Here is an 18417-nt window from a genome sequence, read left to right as displayed (position 1 = left end):
TCCAATTAAATTAAAAAGTTTTCTAAAACAGTTGTATGGGTCTCATCCAGTCACAGTTTTGTTTCCATTGTGGTTCTTTGTGTTGAAGCTTTAAGTTGTTCTTCTTTTTTAAGATTTCATTTATTTATTATTTGTGAGAGAGAGAGAGAGAGAGAGAACGCAAAAGAGCACAAGCAGTAGAGAGGGAGAAGCAGGCTTCCCGCTGAGCAGGGATCCTGATGTGGGGCTCGATCCCAGGACCCTGAGATCATGACCAGAGCCGAAGGCAGCCACTTGACCGACTGAACCACCCAGGTGCCCCCGAAGCTTTAAGTTCTAAATTTCATTTTATGTGGTCACCATCCAATACAAACCGGAGACAGTACAGTAAAATCACATTTACCTGGAGGCCTGCTTCTGAGCAATCCAAGCATTAGAAAGGTTTTGAACTCAAAAAGAAACCAATTTAAAAACTCAATTTCAGCAGTGAATAAAAGACCCCTAAGTACCTTGCAACAGTGAAAACATCAAAGAGTTACTGACCAGAAGCTAGTACTCTATGATTAGCCAGTTCACAGAAAGAAAGATTGACTGGTTGATGACCTCCTTAAGAGCTCAGTCTTTTTGTACTAAAACTGAGAAGTTCTGGAAAAGTCAGACCACTGAGAGAGATGAGAAAATGGTGCCCAATGGCACCATTGGGCCACAGTGAAGACAGACTGATAGGTTGGGAGCCGAAGCCCATAAGGGCAGTGGGTGGGGCATATACTACATGCAGGGAAATACAGAGATGAGCTAACCCACATATCTCAATGTTCCACGCCACCTACAACTGCCACCCTATCTGCAGCAGTTTATCAATACTAGTGATGCCGAGCCCAAGATATTCAGAAACAGTTACAATTTTTAGTTGCTTCTGTTTAAGAAGTACAAATGTTTGTGGCATATTCCACAGAGATTTAAATCAAAGACAAAGGTAAAAAGTGCCTGTAGAGGGTAACCCCTGAGTGTTTACAAACCGTCTGCTCAGAAAAACTCTCTCCACCATCTTGGATGAGCAGTTTTATAGACTGTATACAATTTAAGGTGCATACTCTCTTTCACCTCTCACCCCTTTTTCCTAGTAAGGACTTTTTACTGACGCTGACTGCAACTATTTATATTAGGATAGACTTCAAGTCATTTTGCTTCAGCGTGTCCAAGGTCAGGCTCTTGCTCAGTTTCCTTCAGCAAGACAATGGCATCTTCTGGTTAAATGTGTGCAGAGCTTTTGAGGATGATCCTCGCTGGCGGCTGTGGCTTTCACTGTGCTTTCTAGGCTAAGTAGGTACTCTAGGCATGCCCTCATTACCTTTGGTGGGGGCGGGGGGGGGGGTGTGCCCCTAAGATAACAGAAACTCACCTCATCTTGGAGTTTTGATTACTTTGACTTCAGTCATCTACTCTCCTTATCTTTTTTCAATTTAAATTTTTGTTCTTCCATTAGCTTTTCCTCTATCTTCACTGAGATAAGTTCCTTTGTAGAGCTTGCTGGGCATGTCTCTGGTTTGCTGGTGGTTATAACCTGCTTTAATTTAAGCTGGGCTGCCCCTCAAAAAATAATGGCCTTTTTCCTAAATAGCTGCTATGTGTCTGATACTGCATGGCAGTTGCTTTTTACAGTTTGTCCCACTTCACTCAACAACCCTATGCGATGGATAGAGTCACATTTTAGAACACAGTGGGGGCCCTGGGAGGATGATTTGTACACTGCAAGTAATATAGCTAAGAGATGGCAAGGCAAACACGGAACTCCAAAGCCCAAACTCTTCCTATCCTACTCGAGCGCCCTATGGGCAGTTGCTCTGTTTCACGTCCCAGCACAGCAACATCATACACAACATCTCTGTTCTCATTTCGCCACAGTGCTAGTCTTTCTTCTATTCAGATGTTCACTGAAATGAAATTTAAAATTAAAATTAAACTGTTTCAATGTGTTCACCATTTTTTTTTTATTGGTGAAGGATTAGAAAAGAAATTGGATTCCAATTAGATATTATGGCTATACTTTGATGCCCTCAGTTTATCTTTTCACTGCTGCTTCTGCTGGTGGTGCTATGTAGATGGTATCCATACTATTAAATCTGAGGACGCATCACTGCTGTTTGATTTATGTTCACTTCCTTAGAAATTCAAGTTGTTCAGTTTTAGCCCAGAAATATCCAGGCTTTAAAAAAGGGCAGTTCATGTTGCATGGGCTAACAGGTGGCTTTATTATCTTATACAATTATTTACCACAATTAAAGAAAAATTCCTGAACATCCAAAAATATAAAAACATATCTTTGTAAGTGGCAGAACTGCCGTCGCCTCCTATGATATTATGGAGATTACTGTACTGATGCAATTCAGAACTTTAAGAATTTTTAGAGTCTGGGGTATTAGAGTACTCAACAATGTAAAGTGCAGTGATTTCTAAGGGGTAGGGAAATGACATTTAACAAAAATACAGATTAATAGTAAACAACTTTCTGTAAAAGCATGAATAATTAGTACAACTGGGCAGTTTTATCATCACTCACATTTTATGTTCTAGAATTTCATGCTCTCATTCACAAAATGTTATATTCATAATTAAGGCCTGATGTGCCTCCAGCACAACTCAGAACATTGCCCCAGCTATCCCAAAGCGGCCCTGTGCTCTTCCTCTAGGTCTCTGAGGCAGGGCGGAAATCCTTCTCAGCTGAGCGCATGTGGTCCTGTCCAGCTCTAAGAGAGCCCCCCAGCTCTGTGCAGTGTCAGGTAAGGCATTAAATAAAGATACATATTCTGGCTCACGTGGGAATGGAGAGGTTTCTTCCTCTACCCATACTGCAGAGAGTGGGGAATGTCAACAAAATCTCTGGTGTTCAAGTCATTGTTATAAGATTTGGAATTTTACTAGAAATCAAAGTCTGCCAGAAGCTCTGGATCCTGGGTGACCTCCTGGTGTGGGGTATGTGCTAAGTTCCCACCAGATGATGACTCTTTCACAAAGTGACCTCTAGCTTCTGCTTGCCTCTTGAGTTTCTTTTTTTTTTTTTTTTAAAGATTTTATTTATCTGACAGAGACACAGCGAGAGAGGGAACACAAGCAGGGGGAGTGGGAGAGGGAGAAGCAGGCTTCCCGCGGAGCAGGGAGCCCGATGCGGGGCTCGATCCCAGGACCCTGGGATCATGACCTGAGCCGAAGGCAGACGCTTAAGGACTGAGCCACCCAGGCGCCCCTCTTGAGTTTCTTCTTGAGCCACTCTCTCCTTATTGAAATTCTTTCAGTTTTCCTGAAAAAGTTTGTTTTTCTTTCCATCTCAGGGCTCTGGCACAAGCTGCCTCCTTTGCCTGCTTACTTCAGCTCACCTGTCAGGTTTCAGTGAGTAGGCACCTCCTCCAGGAAGTTTTTCTTGACTCATCGTCCTAAGTTGTTTACACATTTCCTTAACACCCTGCACTTCTTCAGCACAGTCACAGGCTTACCATTATTTGTTCAATGTTTATTTTCTCCATTGGACAGTAAGTGCCATAAGGGCAAGGACCATGTCTGTCTTGTTTACCGTTATCCTTAGCATCCAGGGCAGCGTCTGGCTCATAGAAGCATTTTTTTAAAAAATGTATGTATTTGACAGAGACCGAGCACAAGCAGGGGGAGCAGCGGCAGAGGCAGAGGGAGAAGCAAGCTCCCCACAGAGCAGGAAGCCTGATGCAGGACTCGATCCCAGGACTCCAGGATCATGACCCGAGCCGAAGGCAGGCGCTTTAATGACTGAGCCACCCGGGCGCCCTCATAGAAGCATTTTATAAATCCTAGCTAAACACAGCAGTTAAGAAGAACATTAATAAGACCAGCATTCTAGAACAGCTAAGAGGTGTTACTGTCCTCCTCCTGGGACTAAGTGGGAATTCTTAGGCTCAGTATCCTTGGGCTAGAGACCTACCATCTCGGGCTCTTTGCCTTTTCACGACAGCTTCTGCACTATTTCCACTTCCCTCGCAAGTTGCCTAGGAACCCTATGCAACGGGTTCATCACTGTGAACATGACTATATGCTCTTTAGCTTTCAAAACTCAGTCCACATTTTGTTGTTGGAGAGATCCAAAGGTTAAGAACAACAGAGTCAAAGCATCCTTCCGCCTGCATCAAAAAGTAATCCAATATCCTTGTGAAGTGGCTTATAGCACATAGCTGATTAGAACCTCCATGAAAGTAAAATTTCAGAGCTGCTCCTTGGCCCCAGAAGCTTATGTTGCCCATTCTTATTCAAATGGAAATACCTGCAGGTGGCTATCTCTGAATCTGTCAAGTACATATGGTGTATCCATTGTATATAGGTATAAATGGGTGATTTTGCTTTCATAACTCTATTTTTCAATCTTTTTTATGTAGAATGTTTTATATGATTGGGGGAGAGAGAGCACTTTTTTAGAAAAGTAGGGAAATATGCCACACTTGGGTTTCTTCTTCAGTTTTACAAGGAGCTGTATAGAGAGATACACACTACCAAATCTTCCTTACTCGGAATTTTCTATGCTGCATTTGAGAATGTCCTCACCTGTAATAGCATCGGCCCTGGGCATGCCATCAGCATTTCTGCTTTTCAGTAAGGTGAAAAGCAAGAAGTCAGAAGAAAGAGAAAACAACTATGGTATAACTGTTTAAAACTGTCTAAAAATAACCATGGTGCAATTGTTTAAAACTATACCAGCAGGCTGTTAAAAATATTCAGAGGTTATAAGAAAACAGTTTTGAAAAGATTAATAGACATCAATAAGACTGGCAGTTTTTGGCACCCTAGACACAATGCTTTAACACTAAGCAAATTCTCATCCCTAATAATTTATAGTGATTGCATCTGGAACAGTCCTACTCAAAGCTGAGAGACACAGAATATAGATAAGAAAGGTATATTCTATGTCTGTTTCACGTTCTACCCTCACTGCCTGAACATTATTATGCAACAAAGATGAATTTGAACAACCAAAAAATAAAAAGTCAGTTGTTTCAGCACCCGAAATTTAGTAAGAAACCCTTCATTTTAGGTAAAGTTTTAACATCAAAGATACACTCTCTCACCTACAATCCTAGCAAGAGAAATTTTGGAGTTTTGCAGACATATAGTTAGGAAAGATGAAAATTTCTCCCCAAAAGCCATAAATTAAGCTACACAGACACTAGTAGTTATCATGGAGTATAAAATAAAACAACCAGAAACAATAATACATTAGGATCTGTGGAGTTAATTTTTAAAAATTTACTCCAAAGACAACTTTTTTTTAATCAAAGCTTTAAAGTGAGTTATATGTGTGTCCTGACAAAAAAGGGCTCTTGGTTCATTGAAGATATGCTATAAGTTTATGACTGTCTATAGATTTAAAAAATAAAAGAGCCATAAGCATTCGGAAAGGGGCTCCAGGCCCTGCACCTCTAAATTGAGCAGCCTGGTGAAACATCCAAAGTCCCCTCAAGATGAGGGAACCCTGAGGGGGCACATCAATGCTGCTAAACCTGCAGCCAAGGAGAAAACTCTCCCTAGGAAGGAGTAAAAATGGAATGAAATGAATGGCAACCAACAGGAATTCCCATTATAAGAGCAAACCCTATATTCCACATAAATCAGGGGTAACATAGTCCGTAAACATTCCTGACTTTATAAATAAGGCAACAGCCTATTTCCAGAGTTTGCTATGTCTCCCTGTTTTCCCACTTTCCACTGTGTAATCTGACACGTGACATGGCCCTAAGGCGTTCTTGGCATCTACAGCAGTGATTGGTACCTGCAGGTGCACGGTAAATCATGTATGAACAAATGGTCGGATGAATGAACGAATGACACTTGCCGGGAAAGTGACTGGGACTCGAATGGGTGTCAGTGACCTGAAGGAAAAAGTGGTTACAAAAATACATGCTGTCTTCAGGCCAGGTGTTTAGAAAAAGAGAGTGGCCTGTGCTTTACCCAACAAGGTCAGGGGCCAAAATATATATTAAATTAGATAAATGAAAGCCCTCTATCAAACAAAAGCATATATATATATATATTTAATTCTGCAAGCTTAGAAGCCCCAAGTAGCTGCTAATGCTGCCATTTAAAATAGTTACGTCGTTGAATATATACTATGTAAATGAAAACATTAAGAAACATCTAATAGTTACTTTAGTTTAAGAATCTAATTTTCTCTATTGCTGGCTGAACTAGGATTTCTAATAAACTATTCTGATCCATCATTTTATTATAATAATAGACTCTCAAGTAGAAACAGGTATAGAAATTGATGTCAGTTCACTTGTCAATTTTTTTCCTCCAAAGAAGTTTGTAAACATTTTAAATCACAACCCTGTATTAATTTAAAAATTAAAATAAGGTACTCTAAAAACAGCCAAAATAATAAGCCTGTAAAATTTGAAGCTAATAAAGTTTTATTACCAGTTAGTTCAACTTATGAAAACGGCAAAGTTCACAGCATCTACTGGAAGCAGTTCAATACAAAATGATATACATATTATCACATATTAAATGCACGTAAAAATAATTTAAAACAAAATATATAAAAACAGCAATCACAACGCACATAGCCCTCAATCTTGACATACTTCTATAAATAAGAACTGGTATCTCTAAGGTTAACTGATGTTAACCTTAGAGATAAATATTAATGAAGCAATATTATGTCAAGTGCTTCATGCTCCCGGGTAAAGGTGATATGACTAATAACTCAAAATCTGAAAGTGGGGCAGGGAGGAGGCATCAGAAGGGAGGAATAAGGAGAAACGTACCGTGCAAATATGAGGCCAGTGTTCAAATTGTTGTAAAATTCCTTGATTAAGTTCTTCTTTATATAACTCTTTGTAAAAATGTGGAAGCTTAGATATCCAAATGCCATTGTTATGCTTGTTTAGTATTTCCTTTATGCGGTTTTGAACCTCATCCATCTTATAAGTGTAAGAGGCAGGAGGCGTGACATTTGGTTTTTCAACAGTCTGATTTAAATTATCTTTAAATTAAAAAAATGATAGAATTAGCCAGAAGGCTTAACATTTTAGATTATCCCCATTACTTAGTATTTGTGTCATTAGGCTTGGTTATACTTCAGGCTTATGGGGGTCAAGGGACTTAGAAGCAAGCAGGATTAGGCCAAGCAGGACTATGACAACTTCATTCTAAATTTTAACTCTGAAATGACCAGTAGGCTCAACAGTCACCCACAGAGAGAACCTGCTCCCTTTATGTTACAAGGATGCTTCCTAATTTAATTTAAACATCAGGATGATCTTGCCTCGTAAAGAATAATGAAATTTATTATTTAACCAATCATTTCCTAGTGCAACTAAGAAAGGTTAAATTTTAGACAATACCGGTATATATGAAATGCTTCAAGTTATATTCCACAAAGCATTAGGATAATGCCTTAATTGTAAGATCAAAGAACGTTTTATAGAAAATAAAAATTGTCTAGGTTTTAAAATATAATTTTGTGCTTTATTAATGAGAAAAATAATTCGGCAATACACAGAAGTTCAAAAATTGATCCACCTACAGTAATCATCCTAGCCTCAGTTTATAAACTAAATAAAAGCTCTGGTACCCACAGATATCTACTAATTTGCTTTTATTTCCTCAATCCAAATCATTTATCTTTTATAAGTGAATTTTTATAAAGTTTTAGCTAGCTCTCTTTACTCACACTTATTTTTTATTTAAAACTTAGAATGCCTGAGCCAACATCCTAGACAATAAAGAAATTTGAGTGTCCACTATAGCTGACAGTTCTGGTATTTTAAGAACAATGAAATTCATTCCAAACCTCTTCTAAGTTTCCCTGGGACACAGATTAGAGTGTATTAAAGATTACCATCTACAAGCAAAATATGTTCATATTTTAATCAGACAGTATTTCTACCGGGATTCAGCAAATTTTGTTCTATTTTAAACTGGCAGGTAGAGAGATACACAGACTAGTTTGGGAACGCTGGCCTCTGAGGATGCCAGGAAGCCAAAGGGTGAGTGGTTCCTTGAGGATGGCTAGATGCTGACTTTGCTTTATCAACCACAGGGCACAAGACTTAATTTGGCTCAGCAAACAAATGAGTCCACGATGTCCATATAAAGGCATTACTAATTTATTTAGGTTCTTCCCAGATAATGATACAAAAGGACCAGGAATAAGGAAAAGATGAGCTTCTGAGAACTGGCCAGCCCTCCCTTAGAGAGAGAGTGTCAGAACTGATGCAAGATTGGAGTCTCTGCTAAATGCACCTCTTCTGTGGGGCCACTGGGAGTCTCCTAAACTTGTGTGCCTTTTGTTAAACAAATCAAGGAAGTAATCTGTTTTATAACAGGTAGGAGAGACTGTGTATAAGTGTGTACATATCAGCTGCCAGGTGAACTGCAGTCCTCTGAAACAAGTCCTCATGGTTCTGTAGAAAAAAGCTTATTCTAATTGAAAAGGATTTACAATCTCTAAAGGGTATACAACTTTACTGAGTAAGCCATGTTTCAGAAAATGCCTGTGTAACAGTAATTGATATAAACAGAAATCATATTATTCAGTTAATTTCCATAAGAAATACCAGAGATGTGTTCTTACGGAAAAAATTATTTTGACTCACTAAGAATCCCACTTAAAGCAGCAAATCATTTAAAATCACACTTCAATTTCTTGCAACATAAATACTGATTTTGAAACACTGTGTCCCTCAGGTGGGTCTATGAGTAGGGAATTTATACTTTGTTTGGAGAAGACAAGAAAACAAGTGTGTGCATTTTTAATCTGCAGATTCTTTGACTTTATTATATTTCTTACAGTTTTCTTAACAGCCCTTTTGGATTTTATAACCCAAGGAATCATTTATATTCGTACTTAGATGCTTAGTGGTCATTGCACACGGTTTAGGGTCCAAGGCTTTTAAATGGTGGAGTATCTGAAACCACTTTATGAGTTGAAGTCCCATATTTATGTACTTTAAATCTTACCCTCTAATGAGTGAGAGCGCGACAAGGGACACAAGTATCTCTGCAGGTGACACACGGAAGTGAGAGAGAATTGGCCTGATGTGAGAAAGGCCTATGTCAGAATAATGATATCTCTGGAGGTATTATTTTCTCTTTAGATCACCTCACGTCATAATTTAAAGAAATGAGGAAAGAGGGGAAGAGAGATATACTCCAAGTAGGATAAGGTGAGAGCAAATGTGAAAAACCACCATCAGATATTTTTCTTAGGGGCTCTGAGGCTCCAGAAGCCAAAAGGTATCATGAAGATAATGTTTAGAAAACATACCACTCATCTCCTTAGCACAGGTTCTTGAGAGATGCATCTGAAAAGGTGGTGGAAGGGATGCCTTTGGGCTAAACCTAAGGTGTTAAAAAAAAAAAAAAAAGTAAGTTAAAATTCTAATAGCAAAATCTATGCCAAGTTTTAAACACCACTTTTCATTTAAAGTCTCTGCAGCACTGAACAGCAAAACAAGTCAGAATATTTCAAAATGAGCAAAAATGAAAATGATACCTGGTATTAGCTCTCATGTTTCATACTCACCCAGAGAAAAATGTGTTAAAAGCTAAATTTATTTTTTAAAATTTTAATGTAGTTATGTTTACTAGTCTTTTTATTATGGTTTTCACTTTTAGCGTTTTTCTTTTTTTTATTATGTTCAATTAGCCAACATATAATACATCAGTAGTTTTTGATGCAGTTTTACAACAATTCATTAGTTACGTATAACACCCAGTGCTCATCACATGTGCCCTCCTTAATACCGGGTGATGGGTATTAAAAGCTAAATTTAAACTAGAACTTTAAAAGAACTTGGAAGTTAGATTTCCAAGTACTCACCTTTAAGGGACTAGCTGTACAAAGTAAAAAAAAAAAAAAATCGTGCAGAGAATAAGCAGTTGAACATAAAGAATATTTTGGAATATAACTAAAAAATGAAGGACTTCCATCACCAGATACTGTAATGAGTTATAAAGTGGCAACATTTATAATCTTTGAGCAGATAAGTAAAATGATACAGAGCTTAGAAACACTCAATTTACATTGTATCTGAGCATATGAGAAAAGTGGCATTCCAAACCACAGAGGGGATTGTTCAAATAACAAATTAGAAAAGAAGAAACATAGATTCCCCACATCTCATACCCTCCGCCAAATAATTTTTATATAAATTATATTGGATATATGTAGGAAGATTTTTCCAAATAGGAGGACAAAGAAACCACACACACACACACACACACACACACACACACACCCCCCATTTGTGTTCATGTCAGTCTCCCTCACTAGACTCCAAGTGTCTTAATGACCTGTTTCCAGTGCCTAGGGCAGTGCTTGGTACAGGCAACGGAGAGTGAATGTTGTATAGTGAATAAGATGACTGAATGAATCAATGACTGCATCTTGCCCAACAGTGGGTATGGGACTAGAGTGGGTGACAATGACACAGTACACATATTTTCCGATTTTTGGATGGTATGGAATACTCTAAAAATTAGACCAATTCTTTGGAATGAAGCACATCTCATAAAATTTTAATTCTATAATAAATTATTAAATGGTAGACTACCAACACAACTTACTTACTATATGATGGTATGCAACTATAAGAGCATCGTATTTATGTATTAATGCATCTGGGTAATAACAGAAGATGCCAAAACATATCCAACTCCTACTTATGCAGAACTGGTAGGGAGACAGCACTCTTTTCCCTTGCACCAGACCATAAAAATGTAAATTGGAACCTTCCCCTGCTCTGAGTCTGCTTTGAGGGCTCTAGTAGCAGGCAGAGGGTTATGAGCAAAGAGAGAGCATAGAGAGATTATGGCAAGGAGAGCTATGGTTCAAGCATGGGTAGGTCTGATGGACAGGAAAGAAAACAGTTGACATAGCAAAAGAAAGCTTTCAAGGGAAACTGCAGGGACATATGAAAAACAAACATAATAAGATGAAAGAGGTCCAATCAATTTTATAACAGTAAGTATAAAACATTTATTATTTTGTTTCTTAAAAGACAAATAAATAGTGGGCCGCCTAGGTGGCTCAGTTGGGTGGGCGTCCGACTCTTGACTTTGGCTCAGGTCATGATCTCAGGGTCATGAGATGGAACCCCGAAGTTGGGCTCTGCACTGGGTGTGGAGTCTGCTTGGGATTCTCTCTCTCCCTCTCCCCCCACCCCACTCGTACTCTCTCTCTCTCTCTCAAAAAAAAAAAAAAAAAGACAAATACTTAGACTGGTCCAAAAAAATCCCCCATTAAATCTAAACATATGCCATGTATTAGAGACACATTCATACCCCACAAACACTTATTTAAGGACCTACTATGTGGGGGCATGGGGAGACAGAAATGAACTATGATTAAGCAAGAGAAACACACTCCTATCTCATGGACTATACATATAGTTGATAAAACAGACTGTGGGAAGCAGTTATGACACAGCCCCCAGTGATTCTTGCCTCGGTATCCACAGCTTTGTGCAATCTATTCCCCTTGAGTCACTTGCTTCTAACCAAGAGAATATTTCAAGGTTGAGGGGAATACAAATGATTAGGTTACAAAAGATTCTAATTTCCACCCCCTGCTAGCATAATCTCTCCCTTGCTGGCTTTGATGAAGCAAATGGACATATTGGGGAGGCCTATATGGAAAGATATTGAAGGTGGTCTTTGGCCAACAGCTAGGAACTCGGGCACTGAGAAAAAAAGGAAATGATTATGCCAACAACCATGTGCATCAGCCCAGAGGCAGATTCTTGCTCAGTTCACCCCAGCCATGGCCAGTACCTTCAGTGGAGCCTCATAAGAGACTGAAGCAGAGGACCTAGCTAAGCAGTGTCAGATACCTGACCCACAGAAACTAGGAGATAATAAATATGCGTTATAAGCTGCTAGATTTGTATAATCTCTTACATGAAAGTAGATAATAATGTACTGACAAAATCTATTTATAAAAACAAAACCTATTAAGTGCTATGATAGTGGCAATAGGTATAATGAAAGCATATGATAGAAGCAAGAAGCCAAATCAGGAGTAGAGAAAGGAGGAAGTGGAGAGTAAAGGTTATTGACACGTTATAGAGTTATAATAATTTGAATACTTTGGCACAGCAAAAGAATAGACAGATAACTAATGGTTCTGAATGGAAAGCCCGGAAACTGAGTCATATATTTATAACAATTTATTATTAGTAAATACAGCATTCGAAACCTGTGTGGAAAGAAAAGATTACGCAATGACTGGTAGCAGGACGTCTGGCTAACGAGACTGCTACGCTTATCCTGTACAACCACATAAATTTTGGATTACAGATTTAATGAGACCATAACATTCTAAAAGAAAACAGAAGACCTATTATATAATATTGGGGTAGAAATGCTTTTCTAAGCCTAACACCTAAAGACAGCAGCCACAAGAGAACAGATTAATAGATGTAACTCTAGAAAATTTTAAAAGTTTTTGTATAATGAAAATACCAAAATTAAATAAACTGAGGAAACACTGACAACATATTACAAAGGGTCAATATCCTTAATTTAGAAATTATTTTTACAAATGAGAAAAGAAAAAAAAAACCAAAAAAGTCGTGCAAAGGGCAAAGACATGTAATTCATAAACGATCTACAAATGGTCGAATAAACATATGACAAAATTATAACCTCCTTAAGAATCAAAGTCAAAGAAATAGACATTAAAACACAGGTACATTTTTTCACCTTTTAAAGTATCAACTAAAAAAGTGATGCCTAATGTTGACAGGGGTACAAAGAAACAATCACATCCATATGCTTCTAGAATATAATTGGTATAATCTGTGTAGAGCATAAATTAGTAATAGCCTTAGTATGTATACCCTCCTACCCAATTTTACCAATTTATTCTAAGGTACTAGTTATGAATATATGCAAGGACTGTTCTACAGAGATATTCAGTAAGAATTGCTTACAATAATGGAAATCATTTATATTCAACAATATGTGGTTGGACAATGGACTTCCCTGACATGAAAAATGATAATGTAGGGGCACCTGGCTGGCTCAGTCAGAAGAGTATGCAACTCTTGATCTTGGGGTCATGAGTTTGAGCCCCACATTGGGTGGAGAGATTACTTTAAATAAACAAATAAATAAACAAACTTAAAAAATTGATAATGTAGAAGTATTCTTTTTTTTCCTCATTCATAAATACATAATTTCATTTGCTGTTTTCAGGGGAAACTTAGGCATTAAGATGTAAGCTGATAAAATACAGATACCTAAAAAAGTATAAAAGTACAAATAACCCCTTAGAATAAATTTTAGTGAATTAAATCTTAATATCTTTAAATTAAAAAACCACAAGCCTATCTATTATGTCAAGGTCATAAATCAAAAGACACTACATGGCCAGCAGCACCCACAGGTACACCCCAAGGCCAACAAGCTATTTACCTTTTAAAACAGGTTATAAAACAGTAATACACAGCATGATCCCATTGGTATTTTTAAAAACTTATATACACACAAATAAAATACATATATATTTTTTAAAGATTTATTTATTTTAGAGAGGGGGGAGGGAGAAGCAAAGGGAGAGGGAGAAAGAATCTCAAGCTGACTCCAAGATAAACACAGAGCCTGATGCGAGGCCCAATCTCATGACCACAAGATCATGACCTGAGCTGAAAGCAAGAGTCAGGTGCTTAACCAACCAGGAACCCCTAAAATAGATATATTTTTTAAAGATTTACTTATTTGAGAGAGAGAGAGAGAGAGAGTGGGGGGGAGGGGCAGAAGGAAAGGGCAAGAGAGAATCCTCAAGCAGACCTCCCACTGAGTGCAGAGCCCCATGCAGGGCTCTATCCTAGGACCCTGAGATCATGACCTGAGCCGAAATCGAGAGTCAGACACTTAATCAACTGAGTCACCCAGGTGCCCCCAAAAGAGAGATATTTTTTAAATGTTTACATTTATGTTTGGATTAGAGGCAATTTTTTTTATTCCTTTTACTTCCTTATGCTTTGCAAATTTTCTATACCATACACATAGTACTTTTGCAATCAGAAAAAAGCAATAAAGGTATTTTAGAAAATGTTTCCTACAAATATTTAGGATGTATTAAACATACAATAGTCTTAAACATACAAAGACTCAGAAACTAACAATAAATTTATATTCATTTAGCTTAATACTTGAAAGATGCCTTTATGATCATGGTGTCTTTTGGCTAATGCCAGACAGCCATTTATTCCTATTCAAAGTCCGTGATCTTACTCACTATAATATACACATAGCAATTTCTTCTCTCTTTCTGGGCCTAATGGGAACCTTGACCTTCAGCACTGTATTTATCTATGTTCTATGGATAAATATATTAAATACCTAATTTAGTAATTTTATCACCTTAATAAAAATACAATGGTCAGGAATTACATTATTTTAGAGATAAACATTTCCTTCCCTCATATAAACCAGAGAAATCACAAATCAATCAGATATCCTTACTCCTGACCCCTTTCTATTTTACTGGTAACACATGGTAAACTTAGCTTGATACCTACAATATCAGAAAATATCTGTCATGTTATTTTTCTAGAACCTTCCAGTTTGTTAACTGGCAGACATGGGTTCTTAATCAGAGGTCCTGAGAAAGGGCTTCTGGGGGGCACGAATCTCCTGAATTAATATACAAAGATGTGTGTATATGTGTACACATTTATTTTTCTGGGAAGATCATTTATACCTTTTATCAGCTTCTCAAAAGATTTGGTGAGTCCTCAAATTTTAAGTTAATAATAGTTTTTACTATTTAATATTACTCTCTTTAAAATAAATAGATAAATAAATAAATCTTAAAAAACAAAACAAAACAAAACTGATATGCCCCTATAGATGATATGTCATTTCTCTGGCTGTTTTCAAGATTTTTTTTTTGTCTTTAGTTTTTAGAAGTTTAATTATGATGTGTCTTCATGTGAGTTTCAATGAATTTATCCTATTTAGGACCCTCCAAACTCTTGAATCTGTAGGTTTATGTCCTTAGCCAAATTTGAGAAGTTTTCAGCCATTAAGCCTTCAAACACTCTTTCAGCCCCACTCTTTGTCTTCTCCTGAGTCTCTCCTGAGACTCTGATAATACACGTTAGACCTTTTCTTATTTTCCCCACAGGTCCCTAAGGCTCTTCTAGGTGTTTTATTTTCAAAGGCCCCTCAGGCTCTACTAGGTGTTTTTCGTTTGTTTGTTTTCCTTTGTTTTTGAAGGAAGTCTACTCTGTTGTTCATATTGGGCCAATTCTATTGCTCTATCTTCAAGTTCACTGATTCTCTTCTCTGTCATATTCATCCTGTCATTGAGCCCAGTGATTTTTTTATTCTGGTATTCCATTTTTTAATACTATAGTTTCCATTTGGTTCTTTTTTTATATGTTCTATTTCTTTGGTGAATTTTCTATTTTTCCACTTTTTTCAAATTATTTGCAACTGTTCACTGAAGCATTTTTAGGAGAGCTGCTTTAAAATTCTTGTCAGATAATTTCAACATCTGATTCATCTTGGTGTTGGCATCTGTCAACTGTCTTTTCTCATTCAAGTTGTCATTATCCTGGTTCTTAGTATAACAAATGATTTTTTTTATTGTATCCTGGACATTTGGACATATGTTAGGAGACTCTGAATTCTATTTAAAAGTCATATTTTAGCAGGTAGCTACCCTGCTTAGGTTTAGCACATAGCTCCTGGCCCACTTCTGTAGGCTGTAGTTTCAATGATAACTCATTTTTCAGTGCCCTTATGGTGCTATTCTGGTCTGGTACATTTATTTGTTGCTGTTGGGGCTCCTTCTTGATCTCTGCAGGTGCTGTCCATAGGAGCAGAATGTACATCCCTGTACAATGCTGCTAGGTGGAAGGGTGACAACACATTAGGCTGGAGGTCAGAAAGCACCATCTTGGGCCTGGTCTTTGGGCTGCTTGGTGCTGGCACAGCCTCCACTCAGTTACTACTGGTGGTACCTGGAGGAATGGAAGGCACTTACCTAGGTTGCCTATTGCCACTAAGAGACAGGTAGGAGACACCAGACCATGGGATAGAGAATGCCCCCCCTGAGACCACAATCCAGAATGTCTAGGTTTTGCTGTCATTTTATAAATTCAATTCAAAATGGATCTTGAAATTTAGGCACACAACTAGAGGAGACGATGGTACCTTTGTCACATACGGGACCCAACCTGTGCTTTGGGTCAAGATCCAGTTTTAACTATGTATTTCCTAGACCTCATCAAAATTGTAATAACTAGCCATAACTAGCGTTAAATATATACCACTATGAAAAATTTCATCTAACATATTAAAAATAATTAATTCTTTCTAAATATTCTAATATGGGGGGCAGTGCTGGGATTTTTGAACACTGATTTAAAAGGATATTATACAACAAAATTTATTTTATAAAGACATGAAAAGAATGAAAGAATGTGATACTGATCCATCTATATCAGGAGTTGGTAAACTTTTTCTGTAAAGGGTCCACTAGTACACATTTTAGATTTTGCAGGCCATACTATCTCTGCACAACTACTCAACTCTGTGGTTGGCAAAAGCAACCACAGACAACATATAAACAAAGGGATGTGGCTTTGTTTCAATAAAACTTTATTTACAAAAAAACAGGCAATGGGCCAGGTTTGGCCCATGGGTCGTAGTTTGCTGACCTGAATTACATTATAAGATTTAGAGCCATGGGCGCCTGGGTGGATCAGTTGGTTAAGCGACTGCCTTCGGCTCAGGTCATGATCCTGGAGTCCCTGGATCGAGTCCCTGGATCGAGTCCCACATCGGGCTCCCTGCTCAGCAGGGAGCCTGCTTCTCCCTCTGACTCTCCCCACCTCATGTGCTTTCTCTCTCTCATTCTCTCTCAAATAAATAAATAAAATCTTAAAATAAAAAGAAAGATTTAGAACCAGAAAGGAACTTTGAGATCATCTAGTTTAACATTTTCATTAAATGAATGAGAAAACCACAGCCCAAAAGATGAAATAATTTCACTCGTTCACCTGGCTAGTAAATGGCAGCACCCAAACTATGACTTTAAGCTTGCTCTTAATTCTGTCCAATATTCTGATACACGGATGTATGATGCTACTGTATAATTATGGATATGATTATTAGAGCATAGTAGAATGTGCAAATCAGTAAGATTTTACCAAAAATTTACAAAAGTAATTATAAGAAAGGTTTTCAGAAAAAATTGTAAGTTATGCTGAAACAGCATCTTAAAATAACTTGTTAGAGTTTTTTTTTTTTTCCTCTGAGAGCTTTCAATGTGAATTTTATAAGGAGAGATTACCAAAAATGCAGAGAAAATATAAAATGAAGATATTCAGACAATGACATTGAGGTAGCAAGAAAAGTGGCCTTGTAGTAATGATGCATTTCCCTTCCACACGTGAACTTACATTAGATATAACAGAGTATTTCCTTCTTATCCTGAACATACATTTTTAACATTTATTATCCTACGTTCACCATACTTTTCTCCTTTTAGCCAGGTAAAGCCCAAATACCTGTTGTTGGTAGACATGGTCACATGCCTCTGCACTGGAACGTCTTTGAATACTTCATTTCCAATAGTTGTGTGTAATGTGTAAGGCGGCATTTCAGCATCAGACTTAACTCCAAGAGAGTTTCCTTTGTCTCTTAACAGTGTTGGGTTAGGTTTTTTGCTGATAGAAAAATCTGAAGAAATTCCTGGTTGTCTGAGGGTTGCTTTTGGTTTTCCTAAGAAGTTAGGCATACATAATAAAATCAATTAGCTTCCCAAAAGTCTAGTTTTCACTATGCCACTCCCCTGTCCAGATGTTTTCTGTGGGTCTCTATCCTCAGAACAGTTTGTAAGAACACGAGGAAGTTGCCACTACAGGGTTTGTCAGTGGGGGAAGAACAGATTGGTATTTAGCAGGTGAGATTCTTTACAATGTGGCTTCGTATGTTCAACTAGCCAGTTATCATCCGTCTACTCAGCACTCACCCCTTCAGTGGCAGCCACCTCGTGCTGCCACAAATGCACAATACTCAGTCCTCCTAGCTCTTCTCCATCAACTTAAACTCTTCCCACCGTCTGAGGTCTGGGTCAAGTCCCCCTTCACCATGAAGCCCTCCATTGCCGTTCTCACCACAACTGCTCCCTTGCTGAAAACGCTCACTGTGGCATTCAGGCATCTACTCTTTTATATTACCATTGAACTATATCTTGAGAATTTAGTTTTAGAATGATTATAAGCTACTTGAGATGAGTGTTCATCTCAGCCATCTCAAACACTGGCTGAGTTGCCTACAACACCTTTGTATATTATATAATTCATGGGTTTTTTTCCTGAAAATAGAGGATTTTAGTATAAAAGTATGAAGACATGATTTGCTAAATAAGGCATTAAATCCTAGGTTCTTGGTTCATCC

The 18417-nt window shown here is 37.8% G+C and overlaps 1 protein-coding gene across 5 annotated transcripts in view; it reads right to left on the bottom strand.

Annotated features, from left to right (window-relative positions):
* TDRD7 (tudor domain containing 7) overlaps positions 1 to 18417 on the bottom strand; it is a 76945-nt gene that overhangs the window by 40551 nt on the left and 17977 nt on the right. For all 5 annotated transcript variants that reach the window (XM_021691790.1, XM_021691794.1, XM_021691793.1 and 2 more), the window contains 3 exons: positions 17526 to 17739; positions 9266 to 9339; positions 6762 to 6979 (listed from right to left, as the gene is read on the bottom strand). In XM_021691790.1, coding sequence (XP_021547465.1) covers positions 6762 to 6979; positions 9266 to 9339; positions 17526 to 17739 — 506 coding nt within the window. The remainder of the gene's footprint in view (positions 1 to 6761; positions 6980 to 9265; positions 9340 to 17525; positions 17740 to 18417) is intronic.

Source organism: Neomonachus schauinslandi, chromosome 13 (genome assembly GCF_002201575.2).
Source record: "Neomonachus schauinslandi chromosome 13, ASM220157v2, whole genome shotgun sequence".
Taxonomy (NCBI): domain Eukaryota; kingdom Metazoa; phylum Chordata; class Mammalia; order Carnivora; family Phocidae; genus Neomonachus; species Neomonachus schauinslandi.
The sequence above is the reverse complement of the archived record's forward strand: the minus strand, read 5'-3'. Positions and strand labels throughout refer to the sequence as shown.